Source organism: Meles meles, chromosome 2 (genome assembly GCF_922984935.1).
Source record: "Meles meles chromosome 2, mMelMel3.1 paternal haplotype, whole genome shotgun sequence".
Taxonomy (NCBI): domain Eukaryota; kingdom Metazoa; phylum Chordata; class Mammalia; order Carnivora; family Mustelidae; genus Meles; species Meles meles.
Genome location: NC_060067.1, coordinates 10,601,154 through 10,620,802, shown reverse-complemented (window position 1 = coordinate 10,620,802; position 19,649 = coordinate 10,601,154). Strand labels below are relative to the sequence as shown.

The following is a 19,649-nucleotide window of genomic DNA, read 5'->3' as shown; positions in this document are numbered from 1 at the left end:
ACGTGCCCCTTCGGATCACTATGTTTGTATCCTTAGGGTAAATACCCAGCAGTGCAATTGCTGGGTCATAGGGTAGTTCTATTTTCAACATTTTGAGGAACCTCCATGCTGTTTTCCAGGGTGGTTGCACCAGCTTGCATTCCCACCAACAGTGGAGGAGGGTTCCCCTTTCTCCGCATCCTCGCCAGCATCTGTCATTTCCTGACTTGTTAATTTTAGCCATTCTGACTGGTGTGAGGTGATACAACCTGAGGGTTTTGAAGGGTCAGGGGTGGGAGGTTGGGGAACAGGTGGTGGGTAATGGGAAGGGCACGTTTTGCATGGAGCACTGGGTGTTGTGCAAAAACAATGAATACTGTTATGCTGAAAAAATAAATAAAATAAAAAAAAGAATTTTAAATTTTAAAATTTATCCTTCAGTATACCTTGGATTTTTAAGATTTACAAACAATCCATTCAATGTTAACAGAATAATCCTCTAGAAAATGAGATCCAGAAAAACAGATTGATATTTCTTTTTCATGAGATTGACCAAAATTACGATCCTCAGCACCTTGGTCCCATTTCTTTTATAACTTTTTTTTTTTTAAACTATGCATTTGCACAGTCAGTCTGTTTTGGCTCACCTGGTCCATTCACTGTTAGTTTCTCCACCTGGTGAACATCCAGTAAATTCTGAATAAAGGACTTACTGGATAAGTGAATGAAGTGTTGTATGTCCCTGAATCAGCATATTTTCTCCTCTCCTTGTCTAATGCTTTATCTCTGGTTTATGCCAGTGCGGGAAGAAATATATCCAAACCTTCTCATTTTTATTCCTCCTGCACTCAGTTTTGTTACTCTCTCTGCCATTCTTTTTTAGTTTTGTTCTCTTGCCACTCTTCTTTCTACCCTTTGGAGTATGAGAGTTCTACAAGGATCTGTCTTTCTTTTAAGGCTTAGCTTAACTTTTGTTTTCTCTGTGCTAAATGAAACTGATTAGTCGTTTTTCTGATCCACTAATCTCTATACTGTTCATTCAGACACTTTTTCACTGCCTTGAATTATTAGTTAATATTTAAGCAGACATATTTTATTTCTCCTAGGAAACTTTTAAAAATTGTTTTTGTTTTATTCTTCTTTATTACTCCCTTAACACTACCTTAGTTCCTTTATCTAATCAGGATCAGTGCATTTTCTGTTTTCTTTTGGCCACATTTTTCTATTTTCCACATGCTGCTGTTACTCAGAATAGCCTATATCTTATTTCTTATTGAAATAGCCTCACAGAGTTAGCAAACAAAATAAAACAAAAATGAAGGGTCCCAGTTACATTTGAATTTCAGGTAAATAATGAATAAATTTTTTAGTATAAATATGTCCTATATATTGTATAGGTCATATTTATACTAAAACTATTATTCACTGTTTATCTGAAATTCAGATATAGCTGGGCATCCTATATTTTATCTGGTAATTTAACTTTATTTTTTTTTTCATTTAAATTCAAGTTAGTTAACATATGTGTAGTATTGGTTTCAGGAATAGAATTTAATGATTCATCACTTACTGAAACCCCCAGTGCTAATTCCAACAAGTGCCTTCCTTTATGTCCATCACCTGTTTAGCCCACCCCCCCATCTGCCTCTCCTCCTGCAACACTCAGTTTGTTCCCTATTTTTAAGAGTCTCTTATAGTCTGTCTCCTGTTTTTATCTTACTTTATTTTTCCTTCCCTTCCCCTGTGTCCATCTGTTTCATTTCTTAAATTCTACATGAGTGAAATCGTGTATTTGTCTTTCTCTGGCAGGCTTATTTCTCTTAGCGTAATATACTCTAGTTCCATCCATGTTGTTGCAAATGGCAAGATTTAATTCCTTTTGATGGCTGAGTAATATTACACTCTCTATATATACACCACTTCTTTATCCATTCATCAGTTGATAGACATTTGGACTTTTTACATAATTTGGCTATTGTTGGAAGTGCTGCTGTAAACATTGGGGTACATATGCCCATTTGATTCAGCATTTTTGTGTCCTCTGGATAAATACCCAGTAGGAGAATTGCTGAGCCATAAGGTAGTTTTATTTTTAACTTTTTGAGGAACCTCCATACCGTTTTCCAGAGGGGCTGCAGCAGTTTCTGTTCTGACCAACAGTGCAGAAGCCCCCTTCTTCTGCATCCTCACCAACATCTCTTGTTTTCTGAGTTGTTAATTTTAGTCATTTTGACAAGTGTGAGGTGGATCTCATTGTGGTTTTCATTTGTATTTTCCTGATGCTGAGTGATGTTGAGCATCTTTTCATGTGGCTTTTAGCTATCTGTATGTCTTTGGAGAATTGTCTGTTTGTCTTCTGCCCATTTTTTAATTGGATTGTTTGTTTTTTTAGTGTTGAGTTGTATATGTTCTTTATATATTTTAGATACTAATCCTTTATACATATGTCATTGCAAGAATCTTCTCCCATTCTACCCATTACCTTTTAGTTTTAGTGATTGTTTCCTTCATTGTACAGGAGCTTTTTATCATGATTTGGTCCCAGTAGCTCATTTTTGCTTTTGTTTCCCTTGCCTCCAGAAATGTGTCTAATAAGAAATTGCCAGGTTAAAGAGGTTGCTGCCTGTTTTCTCCTGTCTTACTTTTAGGCCTTCTGTCCATTTTGAATTTATTTTTGTTTGTGGTGTAAGAAAGAGGTCCAGTATCACTCTTCTGCATGTCACAGTCCAGTTTTCTCAGCACCATTGGATGAAGAGATTGTCTTTTTTCCATTGGACATTCTTTCCTGTTTTGTCAAAGATTAGTTAGCCATACAGTTGTGGATCTATTTCTGTGTTCTCTATTCTATTCCATTGATCTGTGTGTCTGCTTTTGTGCCAGTACCATACTGACTTGCTGATTACAGCTTTGTAATATAGCTTGAAGTCTGAGATTGTGATGCCACCATTTTACTTTTCATTTTCAATATGACTTTGGCTATTCATGGTCTTTTCTAGTTCCATACAAATTTTAATATTGTTTGTTCCAGATCTGTGAAAAATCCTGATGTTATTTTTATAGGGATTGCTTTGAAAATGTGTAGACTGTTTGGGGTGGTATAGACATTCTGTATTTTAGAAAATTTTAACAACATTTGTTCTTCCAATTCATGAGCATGGAGTGTTTTTCCATTTCTTTCTGTTCTCTTCAATTTCTCTCATAAGTGTTCTGTAGTTTTCAGTGTGTAGGTCTTTTACCTCTTTGGTTAGGTTTATTTCTAGCTATCTTATTGTGCAATTGTAAATGGGATTGATTCCTTGATTTCTGTCTGTTCTACTTCCTTACTGGTGTGTAGAAATGCAACAGACTTCTGTACCTTGATTTTATATCCTGTAACTTTGCTGAATTTGTGTATTATTTTTAGCAATTTTTGATGGACTCTTTTGGGTTTTCTATGTAGAGAATCAAGTCATTTACAATGAGTGAAAGTTTGACTTTTTCCTTGCCAGTTTAGATGTCTTTTATTTCTTTTTGTTGTTCCATTACTAAGGCTAGGACTTCCAGTCCTATGTTGAACAGTGGTGAGAGTGGACATCCCTGTCATGTTCCTGACGTTAGGGGAAAAGTTCACAGTTTTTTCCCATTGAGAATAATATTAGATGCAGGTCTTTTGTATATGGCCTTTATGATAGTGAGATATGTTCCTTCTATCCCTACTTTCTTGAGGGTTTTTTATTAAGAAAGGATGCTGTATTTTGTCAGATGCTTTTTCTGCATCTTTTGAAAAGATCATATAGTTCTTACCTTTTCTTTTATTAATGTGGTTTATTACATTGTTTGATTTGTGGATATTGAACCACCCTGCAGCCCAGGAATAAATCCCACTTGATCATGGTGAATATTCCTTTTAATGTACTGTTAGATTCAGTTAGCTAGTATCTTGGTGAGAATTTTTGGATCCATGTTCATCAGGGATATTGGTCTGTAATTCTCCTATTTAGTGGGGTCTTTGTCTGGTTTGGGAATCAAGGTAATGTTGATCTCATAGAGTTTGGAAGTTTCCCTTCCTTTTCCATTTTTGGAACAGTTCAGAAGAATAGGTATATATTCTTTAAATATTTGGTAGAATTCCCCTGGGAAGCCATCCAGCCCTGGACTCTTGTTGGGAGATTTTTGATTACTGATTCAATTTCTTTGCTAGTTCTGGGTCTGTTCAAACTTTTTATTTCTTCCTGTTTCAGTTTTGGTAGTTTATATGTTTCTAGGAATTATCCATTTCTTCCACATTGCCTAATTTGTTGGCATATAATTTTTCATAATCTCTTATAATTGTTTGTATTTCTGCAGGGTTAGTTGTGATCTCTACTCTTTCATTCATGATTTTATTAATTTGGGTCCTTTCTCTTTTCTTTTTGATAAGTCTGGCTAGGGATTTACCGATTAATTTTTCAATGAACCAGCTCCTAGTTTTGTTGATCCATTTTTTAAAACATTCTATATCATTTATTTCTGCTCTAATCTTATTTCCCTTCTTCTGGATTTAGGCTTTATTTGCTGTTCTCCCAGATCCTTTAGGTGTAAGGTTAGATTGTATACTTGAGACTTTTCTTCTTGAGGAAGGCCTACATTGCTATATAATTTTCTCTTATGACTGCCTTTGCTGCATCCCAAAGATTTCAGACTGTCCTGCTTTCATTTTTATTTGCTTCCATGTATTTTTAAAATTTTTTAATGTATTTAATGTATTTTATTTTATGTATTATTTTATTTTATTATTTGCTTCCATGTAATTTTTTCTTTAATTTCCTAGTTAACCCATTCATTCTTTAGTAGGAGGATGTTCTTTAACCTCCATATATTTGTGGTTTTTCCAAATTATTTCTTGTGGTTGACTTTAACTTTCAAAGCATTGTGGTCTGATAATATACATGGTATGATCACAATCTTTTTGTACTTACTGAGGCCTGATTTGTGACCCAGCATATGAACTTTTCTGGGGATTATCCTGTGTGCACTTGAAAAGAATGTCTATTTTCCTGCTCTAGGATGAAATGCTCTGAATATGTTTGTTAAGTCCATCTGATTCGTTGTGTCATTCATAGACCTTGTTTCCTTGTTGATCTGCTTTGATGGTCTGTCCATTTCTGTGAATGGGGTGTTAAAGTCCTTTACTATTATTGTATTATTATCTATGTGTTTCTTTAAGTTTGTTATAAATCGATTTATGTATGTGGCTGTTCCCAAGTTGGGGGCATAAATATTCACATGTTTTAGATTTTCTTGTTGGATAGATCCCTTTATTATGATGTTGTACCCTTCTTCATCTCTTATTACATCTCTTATTAAACCAGTCTTTGGTTTAAAATACTAGTTTGTCTGATATAAGTATGGCTACTCCAGCTTTCTCTTTTGATGTCTATTAGCATGACAGATGGTTCTCCACCGTCTCACTTTCAATCTGGAGGTGACTTTGTGAGGTCTGAAGTGAGTCTCTTGTTGGCAGCGTATCAGTGAGTCTTGTTTTTTTATCTACTCTGATACCTTCTATCTTTTGATTGGTCCATTACTTTCAGAGTAATTATTGGTAGATATGAATTTAGTGCCATTGTATTACCTGTAAAGTTGCTGTTCCTATACATTGTCTCTGTTCTTTTCTAGTCTTTGTTTCTTTTGGTCTCTCTTTGCCACTCAAAGAGTCCCCTTTAATATTTCCTGCAGAGCTGATTTAGTTTTTCAAACTCCCTTAATTTTTACTTGTCTGGGAAACTCTTTATTTCTCCTATTATGAATGACAGACTTGCTGGATAAAGTATTCTTGGCTGCAGATTTTTCCCATTTAGTGGTTGAATACATCATGCCACTCCTTTCTGGCCTGCTAAGTCACTGTGGACAGGTCTGCTGCCAGTCTTATGTGTCTACCCTTGCAGGTTAAAGACCTTTTTCCCATAGGTGCTTTCAGAATTCTCTCTTTATCTTGGTATTTTGTAGGTTTCACTGTGATATGTTGTTGTGTTGACCTGTTTTTGTTGATTTTGAGGGGAGTTCTCTATGCCTCTTGGACTTGATCTGGGACACCTACAATACATATACTATTGTGCTTTATGGAATCGCTGGATCCCCTAAATCTTGTATTCGAGATCTATTAGTTTTCTTTCCCTCTTTTCAAACTCATTATTTTCCATAAATTTAACTTCTGTATCATGTTTGATCCTGTACTTCTTTGTCCTCATTGTGATTACATCCAGTTGGTTCTGCTTCTCAGTTACAGCATTTTTTTCACCCACATGACTAGTTTTTAGGTCTTTTATATCTGCAGCCAGGGTTTCTCTGGTGTCTTCTATGCTTCTTTCAAGCCCAACTAGTATTCCTATGACTGTTGACTTAAATTCTTGTTCAGATATACTGCTTATATCTGTTTTAAACAAATCCTGGCTGTAATTTCCTCTTGATCTGTCTTTTAGGGAGAATTTCTCCATCTTATTATTATGTCTGGGTTTCTGTCTTTTGCATATTATGAAAGCATGTTATGTTTCCTGCTCCCGAGAGTAATACTGTATTAAGAAGGGGTCATATACTGTCCAGGGCCTTGCTCCTCAGGAAGTATTTCTGGTATATGCTGTGCACACCCTACTGTTGTGTTTGGACTGCTCTTTCCCACAGGTCAGTCCCCTACAGAGTTCCTCCTTGCTTGCATTGAGGATTGTTTGGACCTTTAACTAGGTGTGCTTTGATTTGCTTGTTAATATAAGCCTGATTTTAAAAAAAGTCCAGATCTAAGAAAAGAGAACAGGAAAAGGAACAAAAAAAGCAAAGGGATGAACAAAAAACTATAATATGATACCAAATAAAAAAAAAAGAAAAAAATTAAAAGAAATCCTGGTCCTATTTTCACCAGAACTGCAGCTGATGCTTTAGAACACTCTATGATGGGTAGACTTGGTACATGCGGGGAACCTGTGTTGGTCCTCTTGGTGAGAGGCGCACTGTGCAGGCTTACAGTCAGACCTGCCCTGGTAAAGATGCCCCTGCTGGGCACAGAAGGTTTAGAGTTTGGTATAAGAAACTCTAGCCTCCACTGTGTTTCTCTCTAAAGTCTGACTATGCTAATGAGGGGTAGGGGTTGGAGGATGGCATCACTCCACCCTCTCATCCCTGAGGAGGGGAACCTGTGGCTGCTGCTGTTCAGGAGGCCCTCACAGGAAAGGGAATAGTCTCCCCTCCTGTCTCCTAGACTTTTCTCAGACCCCTGCCCTCAACCTGTCCATGCCCAGGCTGTTGGCATGGGTGGCACCACAGTTCTCTTTGTTTTATCTCTGGCCAGTGGCTGGGATTCAAAACTCCAAATCTTAAAGGGCACAACAAGCTATGGACCTACTTGCCTGCTCCAGAGGAAAGCCTCACAGTGCTGCACCTGGCACCATTCTGTCCCAGAAAAGCAGTCCCATGATGCTCAAACATGGCGCTTAGGTAAATTGTGATGATCAGTGAAAAGCTAGGACCAGGTTATCTGCCCTCCATGCGTGCCTTTGTATCCTGCTGTTGAATGGGTCCTCAAAGGCTCCCAGTAGGTCTTTTGTTCTTGGAGAGGCAATATATACCCTCTTCCAAATGTATTCCAGAAAGGGGTGTGATCAGGATGCCTGGTGGCTCAGTTGGTTATTAAGAGGCGGCTTTCAGCTCACGTCATGATCCCAGAGTCCTGGGAGTGAGTCCTGCAGCAGGCTCCCTATTCAGTGGGGAATTATCTTCTCCCTCTGCCCCTTCCTTCTGCTTGTGCTCTCTCTCAAATAAATAAATAAAATGTTAAAAAAAAAAGGGGCACGATCTCACCCAGGGCAACTGAGGGGATCCTCTCACCACATCACGTTGTACAAACCCTCTGCACTGATCTTTTTCCTGCTCTCTCCCTCTCTCCCTGACTTCAGTCCATGGAAATCACTCCCTACCTTTCATGGCACCATAGCTTTTCTCTCTCCCAGTTCACAGCTCTGAACCACGCATCTGCCACATTCTCTCCCTCCAGTCATGCAGATTCTTTTCTTCATCCTCAGATCAATTTCCTAGTTGTTCAAAATGATTTGATGTTGTTCTAGCTGTGTTCGAGGGACCAGGCAAGCCTAGGGTCCCTGACTACTCTGCCATCTTAACTCCTCCCTTTATGTGGCAACTTTCCACTTAAGGTTTATTTTACTTCAGATTTGTTCTCCAGATAAAAAGGTAGATAAACTGGTAGATATCTCCCTTGACTATGTCAGCCAGTCAGATCTTGATGAATGCTTTCAGTTATCTAAAATTTCTCTGGGAGCCTGATATATCATAAGTTAAACCCCTCCTCTGTCTTGGTCAGTTCTTTCTTATATTTTAGTGATATACAGTCCCTTTGGTGTGCAGGCTCTATACTTCTGTCACTTCCAGACTTTCCCCATCCCTGGTGCAGAGAGTTCCCAAAGCCCTAGTCAGTCTCTCTCATCACTTGTCTTTTACCTTCCATTCCCTGTCCTTGTTTTTTCCCAGCATGCCCTCCTTCCTTCCATCCCCATCATCAGGTTCTTTCTCACCCACCACAAACACTACAGAAGTCTTCATCAGCCCTGAAGAACTTTCCTTGATCTGGTAGTGCTCACATGCACTGGCTTATCCTTTTGCTACTATATTTCTTGAAAAAGTAGTTTGGGATAGCCTTTTCAATTTTTCATCCTCTTATTTCTCAAGTCAGTCCTTCCCTTTGAATCTCCCTCCAGTATTCAATATTAGGAGTATACAGTACTAGGAGTTAGTTTTAAACATGTTAAATTTTTTTAAAGGTTTTATTTATTTATTTGACAGACAGAGATCACAAGTAGGCAGAGAGGCAGGCGGGGGCGGGGGTGGAGCAGGCTCCTCGCGGAGCAGAGAGCCTGATGTGGGGCTTGATCCCAGGACCCTGGGATTATGACCTGAGCCGAAGGCAGAGGCTTTAACCCACTGAGCCACCCAGGCACCCCAAACATGTTAAATTTAAGATAAAAAAAAGAAACAGTGGATTTTTCTGTCTTTATCCTTCATCATCTTTGCAACGCTAGCCCCTTTCTGCTCTCCTCCCCATATGATCTTTTCCTCCCTTGATTTTCAACATTCTCACATGCCTTTCCTTTTACCCATCACTCTCATGGCATATGCATAATCTTTTGTGGTATCTTCATTTTGTTGTGGGTACCTTAGATGTCTTACAGTCTCTTCCTTCCCCTAAGTTGACATCTTCACATCTGAAATCCATTAGGCATCTCTCTGTGCAGCACAGCCACAGTATTCTTGCAATGGAAAGTTCTAAGCATCATAAGAAATAGAGATAAATGTACTCTGAGAGTTCTGACAGGAGGGACTTCTGAGATTATGTTCCCTTTTGTTCTTAAATTTTTGATGTAAGTAGTAGTTATGATGTATAGAATTCTGCATAGAGAATAAAGCTCAAATCCACAGAGGAGTAAGGATCACCTATAAGGAATAAAGGACAGAAGCTGTGAGATAAAAGGCTCCCAAATTAAGCCCAGGATAGATAATGGTGGTTTGAATAAGGTTGCAACAGTGGTTATGAGTGAGATGTAGTCCATGTGGGGTTGTGATTTTTTTTAAATTTTATTTTTAAGTAAACTCTACACCCAGCTGGATCTTGAACCTACAACCCCAAGATCAAGAGTCACATGTTCTGCCAACTGGGCCAGCCCGGCACCCCTAATTTTGGATGTGATTTGAGATCATTTTTGCCATAATGTGACATGTGAGAAAGAGAGGAATTAACAATGACTGCAAGGTTTTCTGTTTTTAGACTCTAGAAGGATGAAGTTGCTATTAACAGAGATGGACAAGATCCTAGGGGAACAGGAAGGATTAGAAGTTACTTTTGGACATGTTAATTTTAAAATGCGCACAAGGATTCAAACAGGGATGTAGTTTATGAAGAAGTAATTACCAAACAATTTTTCTCTTATTTGGAGAACATTTGCTGATGCGTTAACAAATCATCATTAGTCTTGTGATCATGAATTGGCTCTTTGAGTTCATGTGGTTGACATACAAAGAGAGAGCCGTACTATGAAGATGGAATGATCCCACGTGTGCCAGCACCCGAGCAGTGCTCCTGAAGCTTCTTCCATCGCTGCTTCCTTTGAGGTCCTAATGAAATCTGTGATTGCTTTTCCTCGATACACACTCATGCACACAGTGTCTTACGTGATATTTCAGGGTACTCAGGGATTTCTTTCTTCAGGTTACTTAGCATCCACGCTAGATATGTCCAACCCAGGATTGCCTCTTTTAGGAGGCAGTGTTACATGGTGTACACTTTCCACCATGACGTCCTGAGTCATAACCAGAGTGGTTTGCATGTGAAGAGTACTATTCTGTATTGTGACCTTCATGGGCCTCTTTTTCAGCCATGTAAGTGAAAAGTCCTACTGGCACTTACACAGGGAAGTGAAATTATTTTTTTTCCTGTTTTCCAATTAAATAGTGGTAGAGCTGAGCTTGAAGCCCATGATAGTATTTTTCCAGTCTGTTTTTTTTTTATATATGTTCAGTATTTACGTCAGGTAAATTCTTTGGGAGTTGTATGAACCTGGGGAAAAATCATTTACATCTTTTTGTTTTTTCTATGACTTACCACAATTTGAAAATACAAATGATCAAAACAACAACATTTTACAGTGAATCAACCAGTATCAAAAACACTATCCATGCCCTGGGTGTTGTGCAAAAACAATGAATACTATTATGCTGAAAAAATAAATAAATTTAAATACTGAAAAAATAAATAAATAAAAAAACACTATCCATGAAATAATAATGTAAAGTATGAAAAGTTGTCAAACAAAATGTGTAATGTACTAGCATGAATGAAGCATGAAATTTTTACTTAAAAAAGGATAATAGAAAGTAATATAGGAGTCTTAGGTAAGAAATTAAATCAAGGCAGATAAACTTTAAAGGATCAGACAGTATATATTTTAGGATTTATGAGTCAGATATCTGGTCGTTGTTGAAATTACTCAACACTGCATTATAACACAAATACAGTGATAAACATTATGTAAAGAAGTGAGCATGATTGTGTTTCAAAAAACCTTATTTATGAAAATAGGACATGGGCTGAATTTGGCCTGTGGAATATCTTTTGTTCAGTCTTGGGTTAAACTATTCATGGCAACTTGAGACAACTTGTAAGTGATAGATATAGATAAAATTTATATATTTTTTAAGATTTTATTTATTTATTTGAGAGAGGGAGAAAGAGAGTACAGGTGGCAGGTGAGAAGGAACAGAGGAAGAGGGGGAAGCAGACTCCCCCACTGAGCAGGGAGCTCAATGAGGGGCTCGATCCCAGGACTCTGGGATCATGACCCGAGCTGAAGGCAGATGCTTAACTGACTGAGCCACCCAGGTGCCCCAGATATAGATAACTTTCAATAAGACAGCATTGTTTTTAAAGCAGTCTTCCTTTCAGACTAAGGTAGGATTCCTGAGAGGTAACTCAGCAATCTTCTTTGAGGTAGATTAGGGATATTAAGATAGAGAAGCTCAATGCCTCTTAACTACATATCAAAGAATAGCTCAGTTTTATCAGTTTTAAATATTAGGATTTCAGGTAAATTTTACATGAAGAGTTATTTCACTGATAATTAAAATTTGAAAACTATTGGGTTATAGCAAGTGATAACTAAAATCTGTACAGTTTCTTTTGTATATTCCCTTCACATAGGCAAAGCAAAATGGATCTTTGAAGTAAAAAATACCATTTATACCCAAAAGTTTTTGTTTCATAGGTAACAAAATGAGATACACTGGGGTAAAAGTTATATAAATAGTATCTGTGACAATTAAATTATTAGCCAATTATCTAAAATTTTACTTTTCAGATTTACATATATACACCATTAATAGATGAGCCATGCTTTGTCTTAATGTTTAGTTTTTTTTGTGGTATCAGTGCTTCCTCAAGTCCAGTGGAGATCATCTTCATTGATATTAGCTTTATGGAATAAAAACACTGAAATAACACAAAAATGTAGATGCCTCTTCAGTGATATTTAAATAGAATTATTTATACACTAGTGTTAAACTTTTATGGGAGTGGGAAACTTCACGTATATATATCCTGAGATGTCTATGCAAGCTGCCTGAAGTTTTTGTATTAACGTCCTTAGGTGTTTTGGAAGCTAAATTTTTGCATGATGAGACATAGAATCATTTGGGGCTTACAAAATAGTGATACTGGCATTTTAGGTTGATACAAATGAGAAAACATATCTATCATTTTTATGTACATGTGTATTGTTTTCACCTCATCCTGAATCTCTGTAAGAAAATCAATAAAATTCGCCTGTTGGGATTGTCTTAACACAGCTTACTTTTTTGGGCTATAAAGAAGGAGTCTGCTGATATTAAAATGCTGAAGTGATATTACGGTAAATTTTTGCTGAATTGAAAACAAAGAAATCTGTTACCTATTATGACCTCTAACCTTTAAATGTGTTCTGCTAAAAACATCCATATGCAGAAATCTGAAAAACAAGATGAGACATGATTAATCACCTCTCAGAAGAAGAGTTTGATAAAAGAATAATTATGTAACTCAGCTGTTTATAAGTTGAAATTAATACAGAAAAAAATATTTCAGGGAAAGATCTAGAGTTTATATTTTTATTGACTTATGTAAGCACTTTATCTTTTGAGCTCTATAAAAATATGAACTCTTTCTGGCCAGAGATCTTTCTTTTACATATGTGATATTTTATGACTAGGTTACTTACATCAAGAGAATTCATTGAATAGTAAAGTATATTGATGATGTGTTTGGTGTGAGATAGAACTCTTGCTCCAAAGGACAGGAGAAATTTATCTTTCCATATTTATTTGGACAGGAGAAATTTATCTTTCCATATTTATTTCCATATTTATTTATCTCAAATAACTCTTCTGTTAGCATGTGACATACTCATTAGCCTTAGACCCAAGAGGAAGTCCAAGATTATGGCGCTGGCAGTTTCAGAGTCTGATGAGGACTCAATTCCTGGTTACTAGACAACCTTCCTCTCATTGAATCTTCATATGTTAGATGAAACAAGGGAGCTCTCTGGGGTCTGTTTTATAGAGACATGAACTCATTCATGAAGGTTCCGTTGTCATGACCAAATCACCTTTCAAACACTATCACATATGATTTTTGACATATTTAGGGGAACTATAGTCTGCACCCCATTTAGTATTGGTCTCTAAGTGTCTACAAGAGGGCATCACATTTTAGGTGAGGTAGCTCTTATGTGACTGAAGGCAGTTCTCTAGAGAAGGAGGCAGGTGTGAGCTGGGGGCAGCTAAAACTCTGAACAGCTAGGAAATGAGTACCCTGGCCTTACCCACTATGCTAGCAAAAAGATTCTCCTGCATATTAGAAACAGGAAATAGGAACAGGAGTTAGCTGCTTCAAGAAGTACTGACAACCCAATAGCAATTCATGAGATAGAAGAACATTTGAAAATTGACCCATGAACTTGACCCATGACCCATGTAACATTGGGATAGATTAGTATCCCCCACACAACTCCATAGTCCATTACAGAGTATTCCAGTACTGGCTACTCATGAAGCTGACCTGGAGTCAACAAGAAAAAAAAGCTATATTTTATCAGGATATGCAATTGAAAAAGCAGGGACCATCAGCATTTTTACCATCTAATTCAGTAAACCACTAGTCTCTAGTGCTTTAGAAAAGAAATAGCTCTTTTTGCGAAAGTGCTGGGTAAGTTCATGGTTAGCCTAATAAAGCTTTTAGAGAGCATTGACCATAGGGCCATCAACTTGAATGCAAAGAAGCTGTGGACTACAAAAGAAAGTACTGTTTGAACAACAAGGGTGTTTCAGAGAGTCTCACATTTTGGATATTAGTGTGTCTCAGTTTACTCTCAGGAAGGCTGACAGGAGAGAAGGATTTTGTGGTTTGTTTTCTGTTAACAAATGGATGATTGTAGGACTGTAGCTCAACCTAGCTAACAAATTGCATCATTTCCATTGTATTTTCAGTAATTGCTAGCTTCCTGGCCTCCCTTACCTGCGAGTCCATTAACACTTCCTCAGGTTTCACCCTCCAGTGGTTACCCAACAGCTGTTGGGCAGAGACTTCTAGCTAATCCCTACATAGCCCATCAGATACCAAATGCTGCTTTTTTGGCGTTGGTGCTCTCTAGAAAAATTTTTGTGTTTTTCCTCTTCAGTACCATAATGCTACTTTTGACTGGGCGTTTTTGTCAACGAAGAAGTGTTTGAAATATGGAGGAAAGCTCGTGGGGAACAACTGTGATTTTGTTCCCGATATCACACTCATGTCTTTCATCCTCTTCTTGGGCACCTACACCTCTTCTATGGCTCTGAAAAAATTCAAAACTAGCCGTTATTTTCCAACTACGGTAAGTACCTGAGCTTTAAATACCTTTCACTGAATATATACTGTATCAACAATAATATGATGTTATGGAATAAAAAAGTCTCCTGTAATTCATCTTTCACAATACAATTTTATGCATTAAAACATCGATATCTAGTTTTTGTCCATGTGCGTATTATGTATTTTTAATCTAATTAATGTTCAGCTTTGAAAAGCCTTTCAAGAATTTTAATCACATAATTCTGTCATAAATTTTATCATAATTCTTATTGTACTGAAGGAAAAAGTGGGATGTATTCTAATATCTAAAAATGCATGAGTAAGAAAAGACCTTTTAAATCCATAGTTTTAAAGTACATAAGCAAAAACTTTTCATACTAGCAAGGAATTTTGAGGTAGAATTTCTAATTCATGAGCTGTACATGTGGTAATTAAGTAGTTGAATTATGGGCTGTGGGAGTAAATTTAAACTGTATTGTTACACCAGTATTGGTATAAGATAGGACCGTCATCTGAGCCAAAATTTCCTTCCCATAATGATGAATGCTGTAGAACAGAAAAACAGATAATTGAGCTGGATTGTGCAGACATCCTGTCTCCCGTTAATATGCTTGGGTGAACGTAAAGTCAAAACTGTGGTTCGTGGAGAGACTACAAGATAAGACCAACATTTAGTTAATGGCATTTTGTTTTTTTACCTGCAGAGTGAAACTAAGATAATCCTTTGCTTTGCAGTTCAGTCCTCAGTGTTTAGGATGTCAGTATTTCTTAGGTAATCTTGATTATACCTGATTTTTATCAATGAGGTGCTCTTTGCAACTGGTATCTCATGAAATTTCTGCCCTTGTGTTTTGTGTAGAAGGAGTGGAAAGATTTTAGAAGACATGAGATAGAGTTGCTGAAATTACTTTCTTTTATTTCCTACAGAATGAAGCTTAATATATTCACACCTAGGAAATTTTTTTGACTTTTTCTTATAAAAATTGATTTTTCTTATAAAATTGAAAACAAAAGGAAGAATTTGATCATTGTTTTTAGTCTGAGCTGCTATAACAAAATAACATAGACTAGGTGGCTTATAAGCCACAGAAATTTATTTCTTATGGTTCTGGAGGCTGGAAAGTCCAAGGTCAGGTATCAGCAAGGTTGAGTGAGGGCCCTCCTGGCTCATAGTCTGTCCCTTTTCACTGTGTCCAGGCACGGAGGAAGGGTTAGGTCTCTCCTAGTGTTTGTAAAAACACTAATCTTATTCATGAAGCCTCCACCCTTATGACCTAAGCACTTCCCGAAGGTACCACCTCCTCATACAATCTCTTTGGAGTGTTAGGATCTCAACATAAGAATTTGATGGGGGCACAACACCAAGACCATAGCAATAATGAGATGTCCCAAACTAGCTGGGCCAAGGAATGAAAAATTTTCACAAAGTGAAATGTAGAAGTATTCAACTTAATGTATCTAAAACAGGCGTCACAAAATTGTGGTCAACAGGCAGAATTTAGCCTATGGCCATTCTTCATTTAGATCATAGTTTATATAAACACACACACATGCATATGCTTGAGGCCTTAGATGGAACCTGTACTTTTCAGGTAGCTACTGTTGTCATAATTCTCAATTGTCTAAGACTTGGCTGCTCTGTACATTCAGATTAACTGCCCATCCTGGAAGATATTTGAGCTCATAACGCTAGTTCACACTCAGGGAGACGTGCTAACTCAATCCACTTCTCCAATGGTGTAGTGTTGTGTAGGCCAGATGCCTTGGGTAAAATGTCTTTGAGGATGATTTCTTCTTCCCTATTAAGGTTTTTCCTTATTAATTATTAATTCATTAGACCTTTCTCTCTCTCTCTCCCTCTCTCTCTCTCTTTGGCTCACATCTTGGGAATTATCACCCTTTTTATCTCTTCCATTTGTTAAAGTCTGAAATTATATAGACATAGCAGGTGAAAAGTAGAAAATTTGTGAAGCAATTGTAAGTTGTAATTTGCAAAATAAGCTAGTTTTGACCCTAAGATGAATAAAGATCATTTCAACTGCCCATGTAGGCATCACCTTTCAACAAGAACTCCCAAACTGATAACAGCTCTTCAGACTTAAAGGAATTTTCCCCTTATAAGAGCTCAAGTGGTCATTTCTTAGTGTTGATAAATGCTGCTGAGAAAGTCATGAGCATATGAAAATAGAATAATAATGATGCTCTGGTTACAATCCCTATGAAGAGGCTTCCCAGCATAGTTTAGAATTGTCTATAACAATCATAAAATAAGCAGGAAAAAATATGTGATTTCTGAGGAGCTATGTTGTGGTGTATAGGCTTCAGACTGTCATCTCTCCTACTCATTTTGTATTTACAGCTAAACAGTAGCAATCCATACATAAATTCATACATGCACAACTAATAACACATTTTTTGCTCTTTCATTTGCCAAAATATGTTTGGATTTAAGCTGTCATTTAGAAGGGTGGTCTCTATAGGCAGGAACCAATAGGTTAATAGATTCTTATGCTTACATATTACCTTCTACAGTTACAACTTGTATGCTTAAACAGAATAAATTAGACTCCTCTACTGCTGTGACAAGAATCAACCAGCTCTTACTACTTTCTCGCTCACACCAACCGTTCACACAAAACAGAATGCTAATGCTGGATGGCAGTACCCTTGTCGTACAAAATACCCTCTTTTCCTTCAGCTGGACCAGCCGTTTGTCTTTTGCACGCTCATTTCTAAACATTTGTAGGTTAGTTCAGGCTGTAAACTGCTAAAAAACTGTTTTACTTCTATAGGATTCCTCACATTGGTTAGCAGAATCCTGGACTCAGACTCAGTACCCCATCCTTGATGACTGGTGGGATGCAATGAAGTAGAGATGAATGCTGCGTTTTGTGGACAAAGTGCAGATGTGAGAACCCAGAAGCTATAGAGTGTAGTATGAGCACTTGCCATTCATTGACAGTGTTAGTTACATGGTTTTTCTTTCCACATTTGAACAGACTCATTTTCTTGTATTCCTTATCTCAGCTAATAATATCATCTACCCTCACAGACACCCAAGATCAAAATCTCAGGATCATAATTGGTTGATCAGTGAGTCTCAGCAGGAAATAAATTATACACTCTGATGGGATGATTTGAAAGGTCTACTAAAGCATTATTTACAAAAGTGCAGTTACGTTTAGGGTATCCACAAGAGAGAGTATAGTGTCCAGTACTTGTAACAGTGGGGTTGTTACTATCTATCCTTGGCCCAAATGTTGTGCCAAAGGAGTGGTTGCTGGAACCCAGAAGAGGAGAAAAGGCTGGAGAAAACTGTCTTGGGAGCTGCTGTGACCTTGGACTGAGGGATGTCGCCAGCCTGAGGCAACCTCATAGCGATAAAGCCTAGGGAACAAGTACCTTGATCTCTCTTTTCCCTCTGAGGGCCTTCCTGTGCTGCTCCAGGCTAAACCCAGCTGGAAAGAAAGAGAACCTACTGAAGACCACACAGGCCCATCTCCCAAAGCAAGAGCATGGTGACAAGTGTACCAAATAGATCTGGTGTGACAAAAGATGATATTTCTTACATTTACCTCTCCAAGTTTTTTTTTTTTAAATCAAATTAAACTTGTCACAGTTCCCTTGATTATCGTGCTCAAATCTCTCTCCCTTATACTGACATTTCTATTCTCCTAGTTCAGTCAGTGACCTAGTTCAGTCATTACCTTGGCTAAGACCAGGGTCAGTTATCCACACTTTCTCTCCCTCAGGGGGCTAGTGGCAATCCATCAGTATGAGCACTTGAGGTAAAAAAGTTTGTTAGCCTGCCTGTCAGGAATTTAATTTGTGTATCAGGGACATCCAAAGAGCCCTAGTGCTGAGGGGAATGTGAATGGAATACCAGCACTCCACTTCCTGTGTTCTTTGCACTCCCCATTCTTTTTAGAGGGGTGCATCAGACTGTTACCTCATATTACCCCATGCGGTTACTGGTCTGTTACGTCAGCCTCAAGTCTTTGGTCAGAAAGACTTGAGGCTTTTGGCATCAGAGCTTTCTATAGGAGCATGACAGCATCATCTGTGATCTTCTGTGGCACATGGCTCAGGGCACGACCTGAAATGCTCTTCCAGAGCGCCATGCCAACAAGTGATCATATGCATGCAACAGAGATGCCACCCCCGCCTCTGTGCTGGTAAAGTAGAAGCAGTAGCTTAGAGCAGGAGTGTAACTAGCAGTAGATTGTCATTAGTGGTAGTAGAACTCATAAAGCTGTAGAACCTCTGAATTAGGCAAAATTTATTGGTACTTTGATATATAGTCAAATATAGCGTGGCTGGCTGATGCATGTAATTGACATGAAAATGTCTTTCTTGAGGAATCACTTAATTTCATCTCCCCCACCCCGCCCCCCGTTAGAATAAGTAACAGTTTTGACCTTCACATGAATTGATATATTGATAGGATTTCTTTTTTCTTTTCTTTTCTTTTTTTTAAAAGATTTTATTTATTTATTTGACAGAGAGAGATCACAAGTAGGCAGGAGGCAGGCAGAGAGAGGGGGAAGCAGGCTCCCTGCTGAACAGAGAGCCCGATGCATACAGGGCTTGATCCCAGGACCCTGAGATCATGACCTGAGCCGAAGGCAGGATGCATACAGGGCTTGATCCCAGGACCCTGAGATCATGACCTGAGCTGAAGGCAGGATGCATACAGGGCTTGATCCCAGGACCCTGAGATCATGACCTGAGCCGAAGGCAGGATGCATACAGGGCTTGATCCCAGGACCCTGAGATCATGACCTGAGCCGAAGGCAGAGGCTTTAACCCGCTGAGCCACTCAGGCGCCCCTCTACTTTTCTTTTTATTTCTCCTCTTCCCTTCTCTCTCTCTGTCTCTCTTTCTTTCTTTGAAGAGAAAGAGAGAGAGGAGGGGCAAAGGAAAGGGGAAAGAGAAAATCTTAAGCAGGATCCATGCCCAGCAAAGCTGGGGCTTGATTTCATAACCCTGAGATGATGGCCTGAGCCAAAATCAAGTCAGATGCTTAACCAGCTGAGCCTCCCAGGTGCCCCATGATTCTTTTTTTAATATGCCTTCTGATCGCTATTGTCAGTTAAATAAAATAAATTCCAGGTAACTTTAACAGCTGTGACACTTTCTACACTTTATTTAGATGACACTTGAGCAGAAGGTTCTTTGATATCCTTTAAAAAATAACAGTATTCTATAATTAGTATATTCATTCAGTATTAAAAAAAAATACCGTGACCCTAATGTGTGCTTAATACAATACTAGGAT

The 19,649-nt window shown here is 38.0% G+C and overlaps 1 protein-coding gene across 2 annotated transcripts in view; it reads left to right on the top strand.

The window, feature by feature from the left end:
• Positions 1-19,649, top strand: part of SLC4A4 (solute carrier family 4 member 4) — a 353,934-nt gene that overhangs the window by 287,526 nt on the left and 46,759 nt on the right. For both annotated transcript variants that reach the window (XM_045987257.1, XM_045987268.1), the window contains one exon: positions 14,202-14,393. In XM_045987257.1, coding sequence (XP_045843213.1) covers positions 14,202-14,393 — 192 coding nt within the window. The remainder of the gene's footprint in view (positions 1-14,201; positions 14,394-19,649) is intronic.